The 22,335-nt window shown below is 28.8% G+C and overlaps 1 protein-coding gene across 3 annotated transcripts in view; it reads right to left on the bottom strand.

Annotated features, from left to right (window-relative positions):
* Positions 1 to 10,684: 10,684 nt before the first annotated feature.
* LOC107438157 (secretory 5) overlaps positions 10,685 to 22,335 on the bottom strand; it is a 42,350-nt gene continuing 30,699 nt past the window's right edge. For all 3 annotated transcript variants that reach the window (XM_043044961.2, XM_043044964.2, XM_043044963.2), the window contains 6 exons: positions 19,271 to 19,412; positions 19,127 to 19,182; positions 16,111 to 16,233; positions 14,986 to 15,047; positions 11,018 to 11,077; positions 10,685 to 10,933 (listed from right to left, as the gene is read on the bottom strand). In XM_043044961.2, coding sequence (XP_042900895.1) covers positions 10,849 to 10,933; positions 11,018 to 11,077; positions 14,986 to 15,047; positions 16,111 to 16,233; positions 19,127 to 19,182; positions 19,271 to 19,412 — 528 coding nt within the window. In that variant the 3' untranslated portion in view covers positions 10,685 to 10,848. The remainder of the gene's footprint in view (positions 10,934 to 11,017; positions 11,078 to 14,985; positions 15,048 to 16,110; positions 16,234 to 19,126; positions 19,183 to 19,270; positions 19,413 to 22,335) is intronic.

Genomic DNA, 22,335 nt, shown 5'->3' with positions numbered 1-22,335 from the left:
TTATAAAAGAATATGTAGATAAAAAAAGTGTCGATATATGCCTTCATTTTTCTTAATAGTTAAAGTTAAAACTGAACTTTTTAAAATAAAGTATTTATCGTGTCATTTTCACCAACTAGCAAAACATTTTTATAAGTTTAAAATGGTATTTTTTTAATATAATAACCAAGAAAGTTTTTTTTTTTGAACTATGTTTATGAACGGAAATAATGTGTTAATTACGTAAAGTTTGATGGCTAATAACCAGAAAAAGTCTAACTTATTTTTGCAAGAGAAAAATGCAAAGTTATCATATCTTTGTTTGCGATCTCCGAGATCTGTAGACACAGTGACGTCATGAGGAGGGAAATCGTAGCTTCAGCTCTAACAGCGGAGTGAACTAGCCCTTGTATTCTCTTTAGCCCTGCAATTCTTCAGCCTTGCCTGATTCTACACTGGAACCAAAATTTCAAATTAGCTGTTTCCTTCATAGTATGTAAAATTATTGTCTGTTTCGCAGCTAACCAGTAAGGAGCTAAAAATATTACTTTTGAATCGAACTTGAAATTGCTTGATATATGCTGATATAAATAATAAAATTTAAAAGAAGTACTTTTTAGAAATAATTTATGTGCCATCATTACTCTCAGTTAACGGAAATATTTTAAAACAATCTCTAAAAAGAGATCACCTAAGCAACAATTTTACCTTGGACCCACTTGTTCTCAAAATGTGCACTATATCGGTCTTTATCGGTCTCATGGACCGAGGGACCAATATTGGGATGCCTTGGTCCTAGAATGGCTTATATAGGGCCTACATTGGACAATATTGAACCTATAATGGCTAAATAACGGATATAAAATATCTAATGAATTTCACAATTCTATATAGGACCGATATTGGTTGTAAAGTGACTGTAAAATATCGGGAGAATCGGAAAATTCTATATAGGGCCAATATCGGAAAAATAACGGCCCTTTGAATCCTTATTGAGTCAAGATTCGTGAATATTAGCTCAATGAGGGCCCAAATTATTTTGCTGCTAAGGCACTTGCACATATGGGTTAAGCATATTATTGTTTAAGCCAAGAGATGGTTTTTTAGTTATAAATTATTTACAATTTAATTATTTGGCTCTAAGTTTCTTAGTTAACACAATGAGCATTTCACCAGGCATAGGACCTTTTGCAAGTTTTTTGGAAACCCTGTAAATATCATTAACATAAAAATTTAACAATTCATTTAAAATGGGATTTCTTTCATTTTCTCATTTCAGGAGGCGCATCATGGGCGAGCAGGAGTTGAAAAAAGAAAACATCACTCTTTTGGAGTTGGAGGAAGAACTGGAGGAAGATACTCCTAAGAGTCAGGAAGTCACTCTAGTGACTAGAGTGACTTCCTGACTCTAGTGAATGATATTGTGATTTCTGATATGACGGAGGAAAACGGCGATGATTATTTTTTTGCTGATTTCAACCGGCTCATGAGAAAAGAGATTATGATGTGAATCCTATTTTCATTTGTGTGGAGTTCAAGGGGTAATCGGAATGTCAGCAAGAAGATCCCGGTTGGGTTGCCGATTTTGGTTTCGGCAAAGTGAATGAAAGTGACATTTCCATCAAAGAAGACACAGGTAAATGAGTCAGGTTGAGTACAGAATATCAGCAAGAGGATCCGGGTTGGAAAGCCGATTTTGATATCGGCGAGGAAAGTGATAGTGACGTTTCCATCTCTGAGGACATCAAGAGATATTCAGATGTCACAACGGCGGACTACGGAAACATCACTCCGGGAACAATTGTTGATTGGTGGAGAGACAACTGGAAATAGTACTNTGAGATATTAACTTTCCAAAATTTTTTTTGGCCTTACGACCTCTGAGAATCAATACATTTCTGAAAGCTCTTATGAATGGTTACAATTATGTTTAGATTTGAACCCAAATTACAATAACAAAACTGCATAGATTATTAGGCTTGTTCACACATCGCCTCGTAGTCATAACATAAGCGGAGGGATACACCGGAAATTTTCTAAATTTCTTCCGGTTTAAGGACGCTTGTTATTGTTTACATTAGACCACCCATCCATATTATGGAAAGAGCGGGATAAAGTTTGATTCAAAAACTGTACAAGAATGTTGATAAAGGTATACATAAATGTAACAAGCAACTGTGTGAAAGATATATATAACCAAAAACTATTAGTAGAAAGTATTATTGTTAAACATAAATTAATTACCAATTTTTACAAAATTATAAAAAGAAGTCGTGGTGGCTAAGGGAATAGAGGACTCGCCGCTCAGCGATGGCTGGTCGACGCGAATTCCTTACCCGGCTTGCACCAACCACAGTGCTGATGAAAAATATTCTCAGTGGTAGATGAATAGTGGGTTAGAGTCCCCTTTCCGTCAGCATAACTGTGGGAGGTTTCCATGGTTTTCCTCCCTACGTAGCGAAAACGAGGGTTAGTATCATCCAAAAGTCCTCCAAATTTCTCCCAATATTTGACAAAGGAGTTCCCTTGTCTTCTGGATTGGGTTCAAAATTACAAGACTACAGAGTTGAAATTGGTAGTCGTAACTAGTCAAAATTGGGTCAGCTGCTCATTGACGGTTATAAAATTAAAAAGAAAATATTATAAAAATTAACAATTGGTTTCAAATTGTAAAATGTTATACAACATTTTTTTTTTTTTAAATTAACTTTCATTGTTTAACCATTGAGTTAAATATTATTTTACTAATTTTTAAATTTAAACTTTATTTAAATTAAATAGTGCAAAAAATGTTTTTTAAAAATTAACATTTAATTCATTCGTTAAGCACAGAAGCATTTATTTTCATTTATTGATTGAGTCGTCTCACAAAATAAAAAAAAATTAAAAAAAACAGGGAAAATATGTCAATAGCGATGCATTTTAATTGAAAAAAATTTTGAAATTAATATTTACTTCTTAATTTGTAGTATGAGTGCTTAAATATTTAATTTTTACCTTTTGCTTAATGTCGCAATGTTTGGAATACATTTTTAAAGAATTTGATTAAAAGTGAAAATCTTTATCCTTTATCATTGGGCCTATAGACGTATCTTCGATACCCATGATTATATTTTCTCATTTTTATGTTTAACTATGGAGAATTATACCAACTCAAATTCCAATTTTCAGTAATATTTTGCTTTGACATATTTTTTGTGTCATATAACTCATTGGAATGCATTTCTCGAAACTCAGAAAACAAAATTTATTTTTCACCGATTATAATTGTAATGATTAACAGTGAATTTGAAAAAGTTCCCTCAAGTTTTAAAAAATAATTGAAACCCTAAAATTTCGAGCTTGATAATTACAAGTTCCATAATGCGCATTTCTCTGAATAAAATGGAGCAAAAATAATTTTTCTGGAATATTAAGAATTAAATGTTTGTTGCTTTAAATTTCACCATGTTTCCGCTTCTCTCTATTTTACAGATTGAATTATATTTCAAGGTAAAGGGCGACTCCTGTGAGTGTGTCGTCGGTGCAGAGCCTGTGAGATTCCCTATTACAGAAGCTCACTATTACGAACCTCAGTATCCTGAACTCCGACGGCACACTCGCCCATGATGCCCTCACCTGTCAAGGGAGGTAAGTGGAACTTGAAAATATTATCTCATCGCAAAAGCAGTGATTTGAGGACTTTTAGTCATTTTGGAAATTGCATCATATTATAGCCTAGACCCTTTTTTTCATTAATATTAAATGCAATTTATATTAATAATAATTATTAGTTTTATACATCTATGTTAACATTTTACACAATACCACTCCGATTTGTTTCATTTACATTCACTTAGAATAATTTCTAGTCTTTTTCTAAAACGCGCAACCATATCTATATTTAGACAATAACAATAATCAGACAATAGCATGAATGCTTGGATGTAATCAAAGTTATTTATTTATTTAATGATTGATTATTATTCACAATTTTATTCTGCACATATCAGCAACAAAAATTTTTTTGTTTCTTTCTACAGTGGATAAAAAGAATTAATTTAAGCAATTTATGGTCCATCTAACATAAAGGCTTAAGTTGAGTTACTTACTATTAACTTAAAATGACTGTTTTTTAAACTTCTAAGGTAATATGTCATTTTCCTGGCATTCAAGATTTGGTGAATTTCTATTTTATTTTTTTTTCTCGAGCAAATATCAATAAACTACAGTGCTGTCTATAAGATATTAATAAGTGTAGCTAAAGAAGTATAAAAAAAAAAATTTAGATTATTTTGAAGACTTTAAATTTGAAGAAATTTTTTGGTCTGAATTGTCATGTTTCGTGAGAATCACCCTAATAACAATGCATTTTAATTGAAAAAAAAATAAAGTTACTTCTTAATTTATAGTATGAGTGCTTAAATATTTAAGATTTACTTTTTGCTTAATGTCGCAAGGTTTGGAATACATTTTTAAAGAATTTGATTAAAAGTGAAAATCTTTATCTTAAAAATCCCTCATTGTGCCCATAGACGTATCTTCCTATACCCATGATTATATTTCTTCATATTTCATGTTTAAGCATGGAGAATTATATAAACTCAAAATCCATCTTTAACAATTATTTTGTTTTGGCACATTTTTTGTGTCATATAACTCATTGGAATGCATTTCTCGAAACTCAAAAAGCAAAATTTATTTTTCACCGATTATAATTGTAATGATTAACAGTGAATTTGAAAAAGTTCCCTCAAGTTTTAAAAAACAATTGAAACCCTAAAATTTCGAACTTGATAATTACAAGTTCCATAACGTGCATTTCTCTGAATAAAATGGAGCAAAAATAATTTTTCTGGAATATTAAGAATGAAATGTTTGTTGCCTTAAATTTAACCATGTTTCCGCTTCTCTCTATTTTACAGATTGAATTATATTTCAAGGTAAAGGGTGACTCCTGTTAGTGTGTCGTCGGTGCAGAGCCTGTGAGATTCCCTATTACAGAAGCTGACTATTACGAACCTCAGTATCCTGAACTCCGACGGCACTCTCGCCCATGATGCCCTCACCTGTCAAGGGAGGTAAGTGGAACTTGAAAACATTATCTCATCGCAAAAGCAGTGATTTGAAGACTTTTAGTCATTTTGGAAATTGCATCATATTATAGCCTAGATCCTTTTTTCATTAATATTAGATGCAATTTATATTAATAATTATTATTAGTTTTATACATCTACGTTAACAGTTTACATAACACCACTTCGATTTATTTCATTTAAATACATAAACGTATAATTTTTACTCTTTTTCTAAAACACGCAACCATATCTATGTATATTTAGACAATAACAATAATCAGACTATAACTATACTTAGACAATAACTTTATTTAGAACATTATTATATTAAGACAACAATTATATTTAGACAATAATTATATTTATACAATATCTATACTCATACAATAACTATAATCAGACTATAATTATATTTAGACAACTGTATTTAAACTATTACTATATTTAGATAAAAGGATTAGACTATAACTATATTTAGACAATAATTATATTTAGACTATAACTATATTTAGACAATAACTGTATTTAGACAATAATGACTTTGTCTTAATAATCTTTCCATGTAGAAAAATAGGCTATCTAATAATAATCTCAGCTTATCAATCTAGAACAGATATACAGCAACGCTTAAATAGTGACAGCTAATTCGTGTTCATTCTTAAAATTTTACAGACACATGAATTTTAAGAACTAAAACATTAGTTAGTTTTAAAGTCAAATCTGTGTCACTTAAAGTATTAAAAAGGCTTGGCAATCGAAATTTCTTGTTTCATCAAAAATTAGAGAAATAATGTCGTACTACTTCAATTAACTATGTCCTGTCTTTTTCTAATTGAACTTTGATCCGAGGTCATAGCTTGAAATTTTATTTGATCTCGAATGCAGGAATACCAATCATCCACCAAAACACTTAAGAGACAGTTAAGTCATGCGTAAATGTAAATTTAGATTTCTCTGCACTTTGAAATTAGAAAACAACTTAAACATAGAACAACTAAATAAGCCTTTGAAACATTAAATTTGTTGTGTTGTTTATCTCTGAGAGATCTCAACATATCTGTACACTAAATATAAGAAATGTTTCATCAAAATAATTTTTATTTTGAAAGTTAGAAGAACAACAAAGGGCCAATTGAGAAAAATTAAACAGTCTAAACCATAGGGTTCCGTGGAAAAATCCAGTTAATTTTTAATCCAGTATCACAATTTGTTTAGGCAATATTCATACTTTTGAATTTAGATACAATTTATTACTCATTTCTAAATACGAACTAATGTTTTTAAACATAACTGTAAAATTAGTTGCTAATAAAATATTAAGTTTTAATTAAATCATGAATAAGTAAATATTATATGCATAAATGTAAAATTGTTTTTCATTAAATATGTTTATTAGCATTTCATAATGTTAATAAGAGTTCCACTTTATCAAAGGAATGTAGAGGAGTAGAGATAACAATCAAAGGTTTCGTTCGTCCTACATTATCATGTCACGAAAGAGTTTGTGGTGTGTTCTTCCATTAAAAAGATATCATTGCGGTTTGGCATATTCTAAATTATTTAAAAAATCGTTTGATAATTTTACTTTGTAGTTTTAAGCATTGTTCCTCTATTTAGAAATTTAGTACTTCTCCATCTACTGTATAACCCTCCTCTTTTGGCCTAATATCTTAAGTTGTTGAAGTTGAACATAAAATATCTAAGTTCTCATTCGGTACTTTTGATTTCCACATTTTGTGTTTAGTAATATTTTAGTTATATTTATTATCTTTATATTGCTTCTTGTTACATCTTTGCATTGTTTCTCGAGGAATGTCTTTTTAATTGGAAGAACGTGCAGTAATCTTTGGAAGGATATGTTATTGTGGGATACACGGGGTACTTGATTCTCTCTACTCCTCGGGGGGCTGTTGCGATTGTCACATCTGGAATGACAATAACATCAAAAGGAACAGCCCCTTTGGGGAACTATTTTGACTGCTTAATATTAGCCACGTTTAACTGACACTGTTTAAATAGTTTCAAGAACGCATCAAATATATGACCACTTGTAATATGTTTAAAATTACACAGGGATATTTTTTTTAACGCAAAGTAGGCCACTTTTCAGCAAACATTTTAAAAATGTTTCATTTACGTTTCTGTACTTCACATAAATTTTACGAAAACAATTTGAATAGTTTCAATTGATGAGGTGTAGAAACTATTCGGAAAGCATCTATTAAATAGATATAAAACTAATGAAGTAAAGCACTTAGTCAAAAAGGAAATTGTATGAAACGATTGACGTTTGTTCGGCTTAGCCAAATATATTCTTACCACACACCTTCCATTTTGAAAAAAAAATATAAAATTAGTTTTGTCGTTTTTTTTTAATTAAATATGTATCTGAAACATATACATTTTCTATGAATAAGATTTAGTTTTCGCAATTTTAAAACCATAGTTATTCACAAACACATATATTGTTTGTTATTAGCATATTGTTTTTGTTATCATGAGTTATGCTTAATGTTTTAGCAGTCAAAATAAAATAACCTCGCCTCCTCGATTGGCGTTCCCTGGGCAACATTATGATTGTAAACAGAGAATACATCAATGACATTCTCTTACATCATAATGGCTAAGAAGGTTATGAATGTAAAAGTGGAATTTTGAGTTGAGAACAACAGTATAATCTGTACTTAAATAGCATATGTATCAGAGTTATTAAATGTTCTGTAGTAAATAATGATTACTGATAATCAATTATTTGTAATAGTGATGAATTGTGGTGAGGTAAGGAGTTATCGACAATGTCAACCTTCATCTAAGAAAAGGTACCCACCATAGAATCGAGTTAACATGTCTTATATACTAGTGAATTGGAATTACATTTTTGTAGCGGTAGATACACTACAGCACTCCCCCACCAGAATTATATCTGTGATTGAATTCGATGAACGAATACCACTAGCTGATTAACTCTGGGATCGTGAGAATCCGTGAAACTGAGTTGCAACAGCACGAGGAGGTGGATAATGAAGTAGCAAGTCAACTGTTCAATGTGGACCATCCATCGAGTTAACATGTCTTGTATACTAGTGAATTGAAATTACATTTTTGTAGTGGTAGATACTCTACAAAGTCGATCATGAGTCCCCTTGCCGTCAGACCAACCGTGGGATCCTCAAAATGCAACGCAAATGCAGTTTAGTTCCATCAAAAAAAGTCATCCACAAAGGCAAATTTCTCCCAATACTTGATCCAGGAGTTCCCTTGTCTTAAATTAATTTTAGTGTTATTACTTGTTCTGCATAAATCCTGCCGAATCTCCCAAATCGAGATCTTCGAACAGTGAGGTCATTATAAACTACTTATAATAAATTTTTTACATCAGCTTTTGACAGGATTTATAATGGTCGTTGAACAGCCAACCCAATTTTGGGTTTTGCGACTACTTATGTTCAACGCCGTAGTCTAGTCATTTTGAACTCAATCCAGAAGACACGGGAACTCCTTGATCAAGAATCGGGAGAAATTTGCCTTCATGGAGGACTTTTTTTGATGGAACTAACCCGCATTTGCGTTACAAAGGAAGGCCACGATAAACTTCCATGGCTAGCCTGACGGCAAAGGGACTATTCTATTCAAGGGGTACAAAGGGACTATTCTATTCTAATATATTCTATTAATGTATCATTGAACATAATTCTATTAATGTTCAATGATACATTAATAGAATTTTAATTCATCTATGAGGGGAAGCAGGAAAAAATAAAGAATAGTTTTTCTTATCGTGGAAGATTTGGTGCCTAATGAGTAAAATAATCAACAAATATTGCATATGTAATATTTGTTAAAATATTAAGATTGCATTTTTGTCAAAGAAATCTGAGAGTTAATGTAATTTTAGACCTAGTATATGCATATTTGCGAAGTAATTAAAGTTGAATCAAATTTTTTTATAAAACTAAAAATGAAAGTGATTTTAATAGAATTTTTTACTGATACATTTTTATGAATCAGCAAATCATTTATTTTAGCATAAACGATTGACTTGTATTTAATTTATTATGCTCTGAAATCAATAACAGAAAAACAAATGCTGAATAATTTTGTATTCATTGAATCTGAGTTGACACTAGAAATTGTTGAAAGGTAAAATAAACTAAAAGGATGTCATTAAAATTATTTAATAAAATTTTTTTTAATAAATAATAATGTATTGTAAAACCTCTTTAAACACAACAGAATTATGCTTAAATTACCTGAAAGCAAGAAGAATATTTGCAAGTCAGTAAAACATTTTTTTTAAATAAATTTACATTAGATTCCTCTCTATTTTTACCAGACAATTTAAAAATCAACAAAACATATCAATTGTTATAACTAATGGTATTTGATCTTCAAAAATTTTAATTTTACTTATTGTATATACTGTATGAAACGTTATTTTTAATATTTTTGTTAGTTGTATAATTTCAAATGAAAGAAATATAATTTGAACCAAGTCAGTGGCTTTCGTTCAATATGGATTATCAGAAAGTCTTAAAGACTCATGACACAATTTAAGTAGCAAATATGTAATATGGCTAATGCAACCTTTGTAAGTAGAAGTAAATATATATTAAGGACTTAAAAAAAATCCTGATAAATTAAAACACGGTTAGTGCTCGTACTCATAATCAATTAGCTATACTTTATTGAAACCAGTTTTAAAGGATTGATCTATTTTATTAAAAATGTGTGTGTGTATAAGTACAGTCTCTATAATTTTGATTTGGATTAAAAAATAAAAGTAAAATAAACTTATGACTTAAAACCTATAATCAGTTTCTTTTTAATATAAATGTTATCAAGAATCCTATGTGGTTAAAAAAAATAATATTGGCAAAATTGTAATTTTTGTTAAAACCTGTGAAAATTACGCAAAAAGCCTGGCAAGTAACTAATCTTTAATTTCACTCAAATTATAAATATCCAGTAAATAACAATAATAAAATTTGCAATTAATTTTAGTTATTTCTTGAAAAATATTTTTTTGCAATATGGTTAAGTTTTCTTACATTTATTAAAATTATAATATAAGTTCATTAAAACTTTTCTTTCATAATTTCTATTTAAATTTGTCTTAAGAGAAACCATTTAAATAAAACTACACTTTTCAATGAGCTGGTAATAATTTATGTGAAAAAAGGCTACCTGAAAAAATTATTTTTGGCTCTTAATCACAAGTAAGATATATAATAGATAACTGAAAATTATGTTATTATATATTGACTGTCATATTGAGTATCATTTATTAGTTATTGAATATCATATATTGAGTATCATATATCATTTAAACTATGAGTTTGGAAATTCTTGTGCAAAACATTGACTTTGTAATTTGTATACTTGTTTGAGTATAATAAATTTTGCAACTTGAACCTTCAAATAGAAAAATTCGATTTCTTGTTTTTAACAAAATGTTTTGTTGATTAATGAAAAATTATATATTTCTTATTAATTGACATTTTTTGGTCAATTCATTTTTTTGTCAGTACAAATTATAAATTTTTTTGGGAAAAATCAAGAAAATTTATTTATAAATTATAGTTTAAATCATTCAAACTGATATCGTTTAATAAAAACTTAACACACATTCAAAATGAATCAATAATAAGTAAATAAATAAACTTTAATAATTTACATTAGATATATAGCTATTTTCAAAATGCATAGCATGACATCATAAATTTAGACATCCATTTTTGGTCATAAAAATATCTAATAAACTCATAATAATCAGAATAACAAGACATCACAGTCGATCAGTACAAAAATGTTATTAAACACTAACAAGATTCTCTTTGAAACACAGCAGTTGTAACCAAATCTGATTTTTGAAAGTTCTCAGCAAATCATTCACCAACCTGGAAAAAAATATGTACAGATTTAAGTAATTTTAAAATTAAAATAAATATTTTTTCACAATAGAAAAAAAAATCAGGGCATACTCGGCATCTTTAGGGTTTGGAAATGGCTTCAATTTTCCTCTGCATGACATGAAATATTTACTATAATAAATAAAATAAAATTATCAGAGTTTGTAAAACAAACCTTTTAATAATAAAATAATTTTGTAAGTAAGGATTCACAAAAAACAATTTTGAGAAAATTGATAAACAAAGCTATAACTTTTAATAAGGACGATATTAATGGTAAGAAATATTTTTAAATATTTAAGAATAACCTTAAAACAACAAACAAAAATAACCATCTCATCCTGCAAAACAAACATGAGTCATTTGAAAAAATACAGAAAAAGATAAATAAAAGAAAGTGTAATCTAAATTGAGCTACTTTTAATTTTTGAACTGTGGATAAAGAAAGCTGTCATTAAAAACAAACATTCTCAGTGTTGAATGAGTTAGTTTAACATGTCGCACATAGATGAAAGCACAAACGTTGATATAGATGGCAGCAGTGTTGTCATAAATATAATCTTTTACCTATAATAAAATATTAGTGAAGTTTCAGCCTCCACCTAGGAATTTTGTTTTACTTCTTGTGACCTGCATGCTTGATGATTAGGTGGGTTAATTGCTCACTTAGAAATAAATGTTATTGAATATTTAAAAATGTTTTTAAAGCATGTTTAAAGATAACCACAACAAAAAGGTTATAAAAGAGAATTATAAATAAACTAGGAGGCTTCGCCCCCTGCTCCCTGGCGCTCGCAAACCCCCGGAACTGCTTTCACAGTTCATTTCGGATTGCTTCGCAATCCGATGCTCGCTTTGCTCGTTCATTGGATATGTTCTCAACGTCTAGCTTTTGTATACTTTTTTGAACACTGAAGTTCCGAAAACTTTTCACTGTAGAAAATTCTAATCCTGTGCATTTCAATATTAATTTGAAATTGCAAACAGTTCACATATTTTTCTTAATCACACTATTCTAAATTTCAGTTGTTGAGAAAAGTAACTGTTGTAAGTTTTGTTTTAAAGTCTTTCCCACCACAGAGCTAAAACCATGTGTTGTAAAACAATATGAACGCCGGATGTAAAGCATCAGCTTCGATGAAGATAATTTTGTGAGAATTTTTTTGATAATTCGGTGAGAATTAACTCGATAAGACATATGATGCTAACTACGTGCTCTTGTGCACCGAAGCCTATCAATTAAAACGTATTAGCGTTTTGTATAATATAGATTAGCCATATGATGCTCACTACGCGCTCTTGCACGCCGAAGCATATCAATTAAAATGTATTAGTGTTTTATAAAATATAGATTAGCCATATGATGCTCACTACGTGCTCTTGCGCGCCGAAGCCTATCAATTAAAAATGAAAACTGTTGCCATCGCGAGAAAAGAAATATCATCGGTTTTATTGATACATACGTATTAGCGTTTTATATAATATAGATNACAAATTAAAATAAGAAGTAGATTTTTAAAAATATTTAATTGCATATTAAAAAATCGCGCTACAATAACTTTAATGTGCACCCATGTATTAAACAATTAAGGTGCAACAGATATTTAATTGTCAAGATATCAAACTTTAAAAAGGTTGGTATTAAAACTTACATAGTAGCACACAAAATGTTCAATGACAAAATTGAGGTTTGTCTGCTGCAACCACCAAAAAATAATATTTACATTTTAAATTTAAAATTTACAATTGTGTGTGTAAATATTTTCGTCCAAAATGAGTGGTTTCAAAAAGTTAAATCGGAGAATTTCTTCGTGAAAATTTCTGATATACACATGCTGAATTATATTCACAAAATACAAAAAAATGAAATAAAAAAGAGCAAAATACGCGATTATTTTTGTGTTTGAATAAATATTTTTTTAGATGCAAAACCTGAAAAATAATTTTTTTTGCACCGTTATTATGATAAATTTCACAGAAACGAAGAAATTAGGTTTTTATTAACGAGAAAAGTATTTTAAATCCATAGAGATTTTTTATGAAGATTGTCCGCAAAAAAATGGCAACTGATATATTTTAGTTTGCGGGTCAGATGCGACCCCCAGGACGCCAGTTGGAAACCACTGATATATATATATATATATATATATATATAACATAAATGAGACATGATAGAAAACATTATCTAGTTTTTGAGCTAGAACACAGAACAAAACTATGTTAAAGAAATAAAAAATAATTATCTCCTTCCAAATGAAATATATTTATAAAAATGGCAAGTCCAAAAATAGTAACTTATTACTTTTGAACAGTAAATGAATAAAGATGAGCGTTACAAAAGAAAGGCACTCAGCAAGAAATATTCACTAATATTTAAAAATAACTTTAAAACGTATTTAAAAATAACTATGTAAGCTCACAAGGCAAAAAGTTAAAAATGAATTTAAATCTTCCAAATAATATAATACATAAAAAAGGTACATCCAAAATTAACAATGTCTTATTTTTTCAAAAATAGATGAACAAAGCTAGTATTTTAATAAATAACTAATCCTTCAAGTGCAAAATTTTTTCACACATTAAAAAATAACTAGAAGCCGGCCAGGTGGCCGAGCGGTTAGCGTGCCTGACTGCGAAGCCAATGGCTGCGGGTTCGAATCCCGCTCTGGGCATGGATGTTTCTCTCTGTGTTGTCCTCTGTTGTGTGTGATGTGTGAATGTGGCCTGCCCTATGAACGGGTTTGTGGCAGTGCGGCGTGGGTAATGTTGCTCGCCTCCGTGACTTAGGTTCACAGGTGCCCACTGGGTAACGCTAAATGAGCAACACTTCCGGCATCTTCCGAGGTGAAGAACGAGAGTTCAAGTGCCTGCCGTTATTTAAAAAAAATAAATAAAAATAAAAATAACTAGAAAAACATTGTTAAAAAAATAAACAAAATTATGAAAAAGAAATAAATGATAATTATTTCGTTTGTTACCAACCTAACTATACTCTTTGTGCCAGCTGGCACATAAGTTAAAAAATATTAATATTTTACTTTATTTTTAGTAGAGGCAAATCTTTCCCTTCTAAAAAGGTATTCACATAGCTGCCAACATGGATAGGAAAAAATCCAGTAGATTTTATGAAATACTATAAATTTCATGATAACAATAGAATAGTATACTAAATATTTCACAAAAAGAAAATTTTAAGGATTTTTACTGTCATTAAAATACAAGAATTTTATTACACTAAAATTTTTTTAATGATCTGCATTATTTTCCATTCATGATTAACAATAAATGAACTTGAAGTTGAAATGTTTATTACTATGTTAACTCATAATTTTGAATACTAACAGACAAATAATTCATCATTGATAGTAGAAAGATTTTTTCAATCAGTTTAAAAAGGGAGTTCTGAATAAAAATAAACTGAAAATTTTTACAATGAAATTTAAAAAAAATAAATAAGCTTTACACTGATTACTATAAATGAGGCTTATTTCATTATGTACAAGTAATATTTATTTAAATACTCAAGCAAGCAATAAATTGTGTAAAAATTTTTTAACGGAAACTTACTCACTTTTAGGGAATTTTAATTAAACCTGTAGACCAGGAGAAAGTGGCAAAATCTAGTAGTCTACCGATAAATCCAATAGAGATGGCAGATATGCATTTAGGTTTTCAAAATATTTTCAACATCATGCAAAAATCTTTATGCATAAAAAGAAGCAAAGCATAACTCTATTTGGTACTTATATATTATCCAAAGTCATTTTGGTATCTTCCAAATTTAATTTTACATAGTGATTGATCATAAAGAAATAGACAAAATACAAAAATAACTCATTTCAGAAAAAAATGTGAAAATATTTAAATTTAAACCACATTCAGTTTATTTTCAGATTTGGTGAAAATGATCGTCAGGATAATACATAAGTACTATTGCAAAAATTGTGTCTTAGAATGTTGACTCAAAACATTTTTAATTTATCTTTAAGTTTTGCTCCAAATACTTTTTTTCAAGAAATATGTAACATTATTAGACATACTTTGTACTATTTGTCTTGTATGCTGACATTACATCTTCCAGAGCTCGAATGTTGAGAGTAGCCTGAAAAGAAAGAAATTTGAATCATTACTTTCATGTTGCCTTTTTTCTTATTCTTTGAAATGACTATTACAAAGTTACAGTTTCAATGAATAAACATAGACAGTCAACGACAAGATTAGAAAGGATCAAATTTCTTTATTTTTTGTTTAACTTAATAATTCTATATACTTTGAGTCAATTTAACTTGGCATCGTTGCAATATGTAATTTTGCTCCTTTTGATTTTTAGCTAATATTATTGAAACTATTATTTATAGAGGAAAATTATTAAAATTAGTTATTTATTTTCGTTTTTTATATCGATACATCTTTTTTCCCAAAGAATTTCAATCAGATTCTGGGTCCTGGAACATCTTTCCCTTGTGTGTTTATGGGTATGAGGACAATAATCCAGTTTTTTTAAGAGGAAAAAACTTTCCACAAGTCTGAAGGAAATAGAAAAAGAAGCAAACCATCTACTAGATGATGTGAAAAGTGGCTGAGCTAGGTAGGGGTAAATAGATGGAGAGTAATATCAGATCAATCAGTATAGAATAAGCTACTTGAGACAGCCGAGGCTGGCAGTTAACTGTAGTGCTGATAGAAGAAATTTTTTTTTGCTGCATCATGTATTTTATTGTTATTTACAGCAAAAAGTGCAATTAAACAAGTTTAGTGGTGAAATATTTTTTTATGTACACCCAAAGTTACATAGTTGATTAAACGTTTTTGGAGGAATTCAAAAAAATTGTGTGTGGCTTAGAAGATCAAATCTAGAGCTTTTTAACTCATATAATGAACCTGACATTATTAACTTTATTAAAATACAAAGAATAAAATGGGCAGTCCGCGTTATCAGAATGGGGGAAGATCGTACGACCAAAAGATTTCTCAATGCCAGACCATTTGGCACACGAAAAAGAGGCAGGCCGAATTTGAGATGGATAGATGGCCAAGAAAAAGATCTTTTGGTCTTAAAAACTAAAAACTGGAAAACACTAGCAGGAAAAAGGTTAGCATGGAAAAAATCTTCCTGAGAAGGCCAAGGCCGACCTTGGGCTATCGATGATGATGATGAAACTTACTTGGATGTTACCATTTCCTTGAAAGCTTTCAGCACACTCATACAATCTGGCTAGTTCTTCCACAACACCTTCAACCACTTTGGTGAGGACTTTACTCACAAAAGGAGGAGAAACAGAAAACACCTGCAACAATTTGTAAAAAAAAACACAAACACATTAAAATAAGTGCAAAGCTCTATATTTTAAAAATTACAGCTTTGCTTTATGCTTTTCAAACTTTTTAAACAAAATATTTAAAAGTTTGAAACACATAAAGCAGTGCTCATAAATAATAATATTATTGTGTGTTATTTTTATAAATTAATAAAATATGTATGACGATGAACAAAATAAAGCACATAAGATAAATTAAAAAAGGAATATGAAAGTATGTGCCTATAAAAGAAAACACAAGCTAAAATAAAATAAAATCTTAGCTTTTATATAAAATATTTAAGGAGCTAAAATGTATGAACTCATAAAAAATAAAAAGGTGTAAAAAAATTTGGAAATGGAAAATGAAAACATAATTTAGGAAAAGTAAAACAGAAACCTGACTTTTCTGACACCAGGAAAAATAAAAGTAAAACGTGCACTGCTATATTTCCCATAACTGAATAAAGTTTCTATTTGATTGTCATAATATCTATTTAAATATCTAAAACAACTATATTTTTATTAATATACATGAAATACCATATGTATTAATTATATGCATTTAAAAGATAAAAATTTTTGTTAATTAATTCTTTATTATATTTTGAATTAAAAAAAAGTAAAGCATTTATCAATTAGATTTTCACTTCTTTTATAGCTCAAAAGTAAAAAAAATAAAATATATTTTAAATAATGATATTAAATAATAAAACATAATTTAAATGATGAAATTTATAAAAAAAAAACATAAGCTTTTCAAATAAAAAAAAAATAACTCTTAAAAATAAAGAAGAAAAAATTTCTTCATGAACAGCAAATTCTTTTTAAAACTTAAATCTGATACTGTTACACTGTTGAGTTGCTAGGTTATAAAATGTTATCTACTTCTTTTCAAAAGGCTAATCATTTCTCCAACATCATCTATTTTCATATGAATTCCAATAGAACTGTTACATTTATACAAGGACAAATCACAACAGGTATAATCAACACAACTTGGACCACAAATGTATGTCAGAATATATGCCCATTGTTTCTATATTTAGTATGGGGTTCTTTATACGTATGAATGAGTTACACAATGAAACAAGTAGCTATAGTCAGAGAAAGTCAAGCCAACATCCCTTTAATGTAGTAGAGAAATTGGCACAAAAGGATATCAATTTATAATTTAATGAATTGGGTTGACTGTGTTGGATAATATAAAATGCATATCAGAGCTGCTGTTTCTTGGAGCATTTTTGAAGTGGTGGCTTACCTCTGAATAAGGTGGAATATGGTAATTGAGAATATCCCACTCTCTAATTCGATTCAAGCATACATAAAGTATCATCATGTTTTTAATTAAAGAAACAAAATCTGTCTTCAATCATGGATTTACCTTTAAAGTCTAAATGATTTTTTTTTTTAAAAATTTCAATCTACTGGTTTAATAAAAAGTATTCTGATTTTTGTACATTTTTAAAAATTCCCTAAAATTGAGTAAGTTTCCCAGAGAAATCCCTATTGAAATAGAATTTTTGAACAGATTATTATTTGCTTGAATATTTGAATAATTGTTATTATTACATAATGAAATGAGCCTCATTTATAAAAATCAGCTTAAAACTTTTTTATCCTAAAATTAAGTTTATTTTCATACAGAAAAAGTCCCTTTTTTAACTAATTAAAAAACCTTTAACTATCTTTGATGAATAATGCGTATCACTATTCAAAATTATGAGTAAACATAATGTGTAACATTTCAAGTTCATTTAATGTAAATCTTAATAAGAAACTATTGCAGTTTTTCTATTTTGATAACTATAAAAATCCATAAAATTCCCCACATGTAAAATATTCAGTACCTTTTGCAACAATTATCATAAAATTTATATTATTTTTTAAAATCTACTGGATTTTTCCCCATCCACGTTGGGAAAGAAATTATAGTTCAAATAAGGAGATAATAAACATACTTTGAGAATTAGTTTAAAAAATTAACACTTTTTATCAAGAGTCTGGATAATACAAAAGTGAATTTATTAAAAACAATGTTTGAATAATTAAATTTACAAAAATATTTATAATAGTATTTAAAGCATAGGCACATCATGAATTAATTTATCCATAATTTAATGTAATGAAACTGATACCTTTCAATACAAACTTGTCTATGTTAGTCCCTAAATTTCTACAGACTTTAAAGATAAAATATAAGACTTTTATAATCAAACAATAATAAAAATTTATGATAAAAAGTGCAAGATCAGAAAGATATATAGTAACATTTTTCACTATATATATATATATATATTTTTTAATAATTTGTAGCCATTTTTAAATATAGAACAAAAAAAACTCTTTCAGACTTAAGTTAATATTTTGTGGGGACCATGCAAACTTTGCTCAATGAAAAGGTACCCCAAGTTTGAATTGAGTTAGCATGTCTTATATACTAGTGAATTGATGTTTAATGTAGTCTCTTCTGTGATGCTATTAGTAGTTTAGTGTGTGCAAGATTTCGTTGAATGTAAATGAAACTGAGAAGCAACAGTGTGAAGAGGACGATAACACAGTTACAAATAGCATATCAACTGTTCAATGTGGACTGTCAATCAAAGTAGGCGTGTTCAAATCAAAATTGGCATGCCTGTCGAGGTAGGTGGGTTCAGTATAGTTTGTGTGTTCAGTACAGGTCACCAATGTAGGGAAAGGAGTTATCAACCATGCCAACCTCGGTCAATCAAAAGGTATCCCAAGATTAAATTGAGTTGGCATGTCTTATATACAATTGTTGTTTAACAATTGAAGTGGTAGTTACGCTATAATTTCAAAAAAAACTTACAAATTAATGTTTTATTACTGAAAAACATAAAATAATATAATATTGTATATTTACCTCTGCATGGATTTCACTCATGTCCAGAATAGTCTGTTTAATGTAAATACTAACACCTAGAAATTCAAAAAAATTCTAATCAGTTATGATGCTAATTGAGCAAAAATATTTTCCTACCTAAATGAATTAATTATATAAGCAGACCTGTTGGCTTGTAATCTGATTCCCAACTAAAACAGCTAGCATACATTCTTGGTTCTATTGCCCCAACAATCGGATCAGCTTTGCGCTCTACATATGCCTCAAATAGCTTAGAAATAACCTCTTGAAAGCGGGCAATACTGCTCTACAAAATAGAAAAGTAAATAAAATTGAAAATGACAACAAAATATTGCATTTATCCAGTCGTGGGCTTAATTTTAGCTTAGCCGTAATGCGAAAATAATTTTAAGAGCTTAATGGAAAAAACAGTTATGAAAAAGTTTTTTTAAAAATTTATATTTCTCGGGAAAAGTTCCCATTTTTGTTTTATTGAAATATATAAGGAAGTAAGTGACACTATTTGAATATTTTCTTAAGTGCAAGAAAATGGTAATGCTTATGGCAACAAATAGTCAACAAACAACTCTAGAAAATCACTTATTTGGTATCGAACGTTGAGGCAGAGAGAAGTTACTCCAGAGAAAATGGGAAAACTGAAACAGCAGCTTTGATACATTATAAAAGAATGTAGATTCTTTTAGGAATCAATATTTAAAAAAGAAAAAGAAAAAATAGCCCTTAAATAATATAATTTTATTGCTTCTAGTAAATAATATTTTGTGTTTCAGACAGACGGCCCTGTTAATAAACTTAATTTTTTTTCAAAAGGAAAGTTGCATTGAAAAGAAATATTATTTTGTGCTTATGCAAATTTTTCAATTCAGTGTTATGGTTACTACTAGCTGAATTCTTATACAAAATACTGCACAAAATTAAGAGAGATATACTGACAAAATTAATGCAGTTAAAAAAATTCCAATTTTTTTAATTATAATTATTCGTTGCTCTTCCTGATGGCTTTATATTATTAGATTAGGCAAAACATATTTTTAGAAGTTTCAGAAATTAAAAAGCGACATTTTAGAATGAAATTGATAATTTTTAATGAAAATAATTTCTGTGTTTCCACAGCTACAGATATTTTTTGTATTCAAACTAATAAAAATACTTTTACTCAATCTTAGACATACCTTTTGCTGTAACAAAATAATAAAACATTTTGACCACAATCGGCACTATTTAAGAAAAAAAATTTTTTAATTAATAATTACTAAATTCTCGGCAATTTCATTTTGTTTTTATAACCATCGTTGAACAGCCGACCCAATTTTATGGGTTTACAAATAAAAATGTTCAACACTGTAGCCTTGTAATTATGAACCCGAAGACAAGGGAACTCCTGGATCGAGTATTGGGAGAAATTTGCCTTCATGGCAAACTTTTGGATGGAGCTAACCCGCAGTTGCGCTACATGGAGAGGAAGATAACGAGAACCTCCAATGGTTAGCCTGACAGCAAGGGGACTCTAACCCATGATTCGTCTACCACTGAGGATATTTCATGTCAGCACTGTGGTTGGTGCAAGCCAGATGCGGAATTCGTATCGACTGGGATTCGAACCCGGTATGCCTCTTGGAAGGTGAGCGCTCTATCCCCTGAGCCATCATGGCTCGAATTCTTGAAAATTTAAGTAATAAATACCAGTAAAACATCTACTGCACAAATGTTGAGCTCCCACTGCCTCATTTCAGAATGGTTTTCGGACTAACAAGACTAGATAAAACTGAATGATAGTTTCATACTGAAATGGATGAAATTTTATTTCATGAAAGTCTAAATACATGCATATATGGTTTAGCTTTTCAAACAAAATTACATTCATTTAAAAACATTCAAAATTCACCATGAAAACAAGCAGGTACTAAGCACAATAATCATTAAAAATACTCCTATATAAAAAAAATTGTTTAAAAAAACATACATATTAATGTCATACATATTACATATTAATGTCAAATAACTACATAAATTTAAAAAAAATTTATGTATAAAAAATTTTATATATAAAATATATTTAAAAAAATATTGGAGTTTTATCTTCTTAAATATAATAAAAACAAAAAGATTGAGTGAAATAACAAAAATGAGAAACGTATAAACTTTATTTCTCATTTACTCAAAATTAATAAAATTTGTTTCATCTGTTTCTTCCACTAAGCTCGTCATTCCTTTAAACTAAAATTGTTTTTATATTTATTTTAATTTAATATTAAAACATTTTTAAAACTAAGATAATATGTCATTAAATATACGTACTTAAAAACAGTAAAAGTTATAAAAGAATTATCAAAATGTAGTCTTTTAATTAACATTAACTAAAAAGAAGCACAAATAAATTTAGAAAAAGGACAGATTAAATTTGTAGATCAGATTATATAATTTTATCATTATTTTCATGAGTCATTGTTTTTATTGTTTTATAAAGCATAATAATTTTTCCTTTTTTGACCCTTAAAGTTAGAAAATATTTGCTATAGGTATATAAAAGTTTAATGTATTGCAGTAAAATATATTGACTTGCAGTTTAACTAGCACTCAATGCCCTGAAATTTCTAAAAAGTGTTTAACTCATTTACAAATAAAAGCTATGAGCGTTTTTAGTCATTTAGCAATAGGTCTGAATGTTCAGTAGTTGCTGTAATTAAGAAAAAAAAAGCCCCGTTTGCAAAGTAATATCCAAGAAAAAATGCACATTAATTTTCATATTCTGATTCAAACTAATATGCTGCATGCAATAAGCTCACTTTAACAGTCAACATACAAAACATATATAGGACGTTTCTAAACTTACAGCGCACACATTAAGGGGTACATCAGTACAAAATAATATGTATTGTATGGTCGGAATACATTTTTAAAGCACTTGAGGGTACCACTCACTGAATGAAAAAATTCAGCTAAGAAGATTTAAATTCAATAAATTTTTAGATTTTCAGATTCTAAAAAATCCTTACAGGTTTGAAAAAATCTTAAGCATTTTAAGAGAACACAAATTTTTAAAACTACTCAAATAGAATAGTGAAAATTTTGATTATCATATTTTTCGTAAGAATTTTCCCTACAGTATTAATCTTCGTAACTTTTATTAAAGATTTTCATAAACTATACAGAAGTTTGTGAAAGCTTAGAAAATTGTAGCAATACTCAGATTAAAAAAAATAATAATT

This window comes from Parasteatoda tepidariorum, chromosome 2 (assembly GCF_043381705.1).
Source record: "Parasteatoda tepidariorum isolate YZ-2023 chromosome 2, CAS_Ptep_4.0, whole genome shotgun sequence".
Classification (NCBI taxonomy): domain Eukaryota; kingdom Metazoa; phylum Arthropoda; class Arachnida; order Araneae; family Theridiidae; genus Parasteatoda; species Parasteatoda tepidariorum.
Note: the sequence above shows the minus strand (reverse complement) of the source record. Positions and strands in the feature narration are given on the sequence as shown.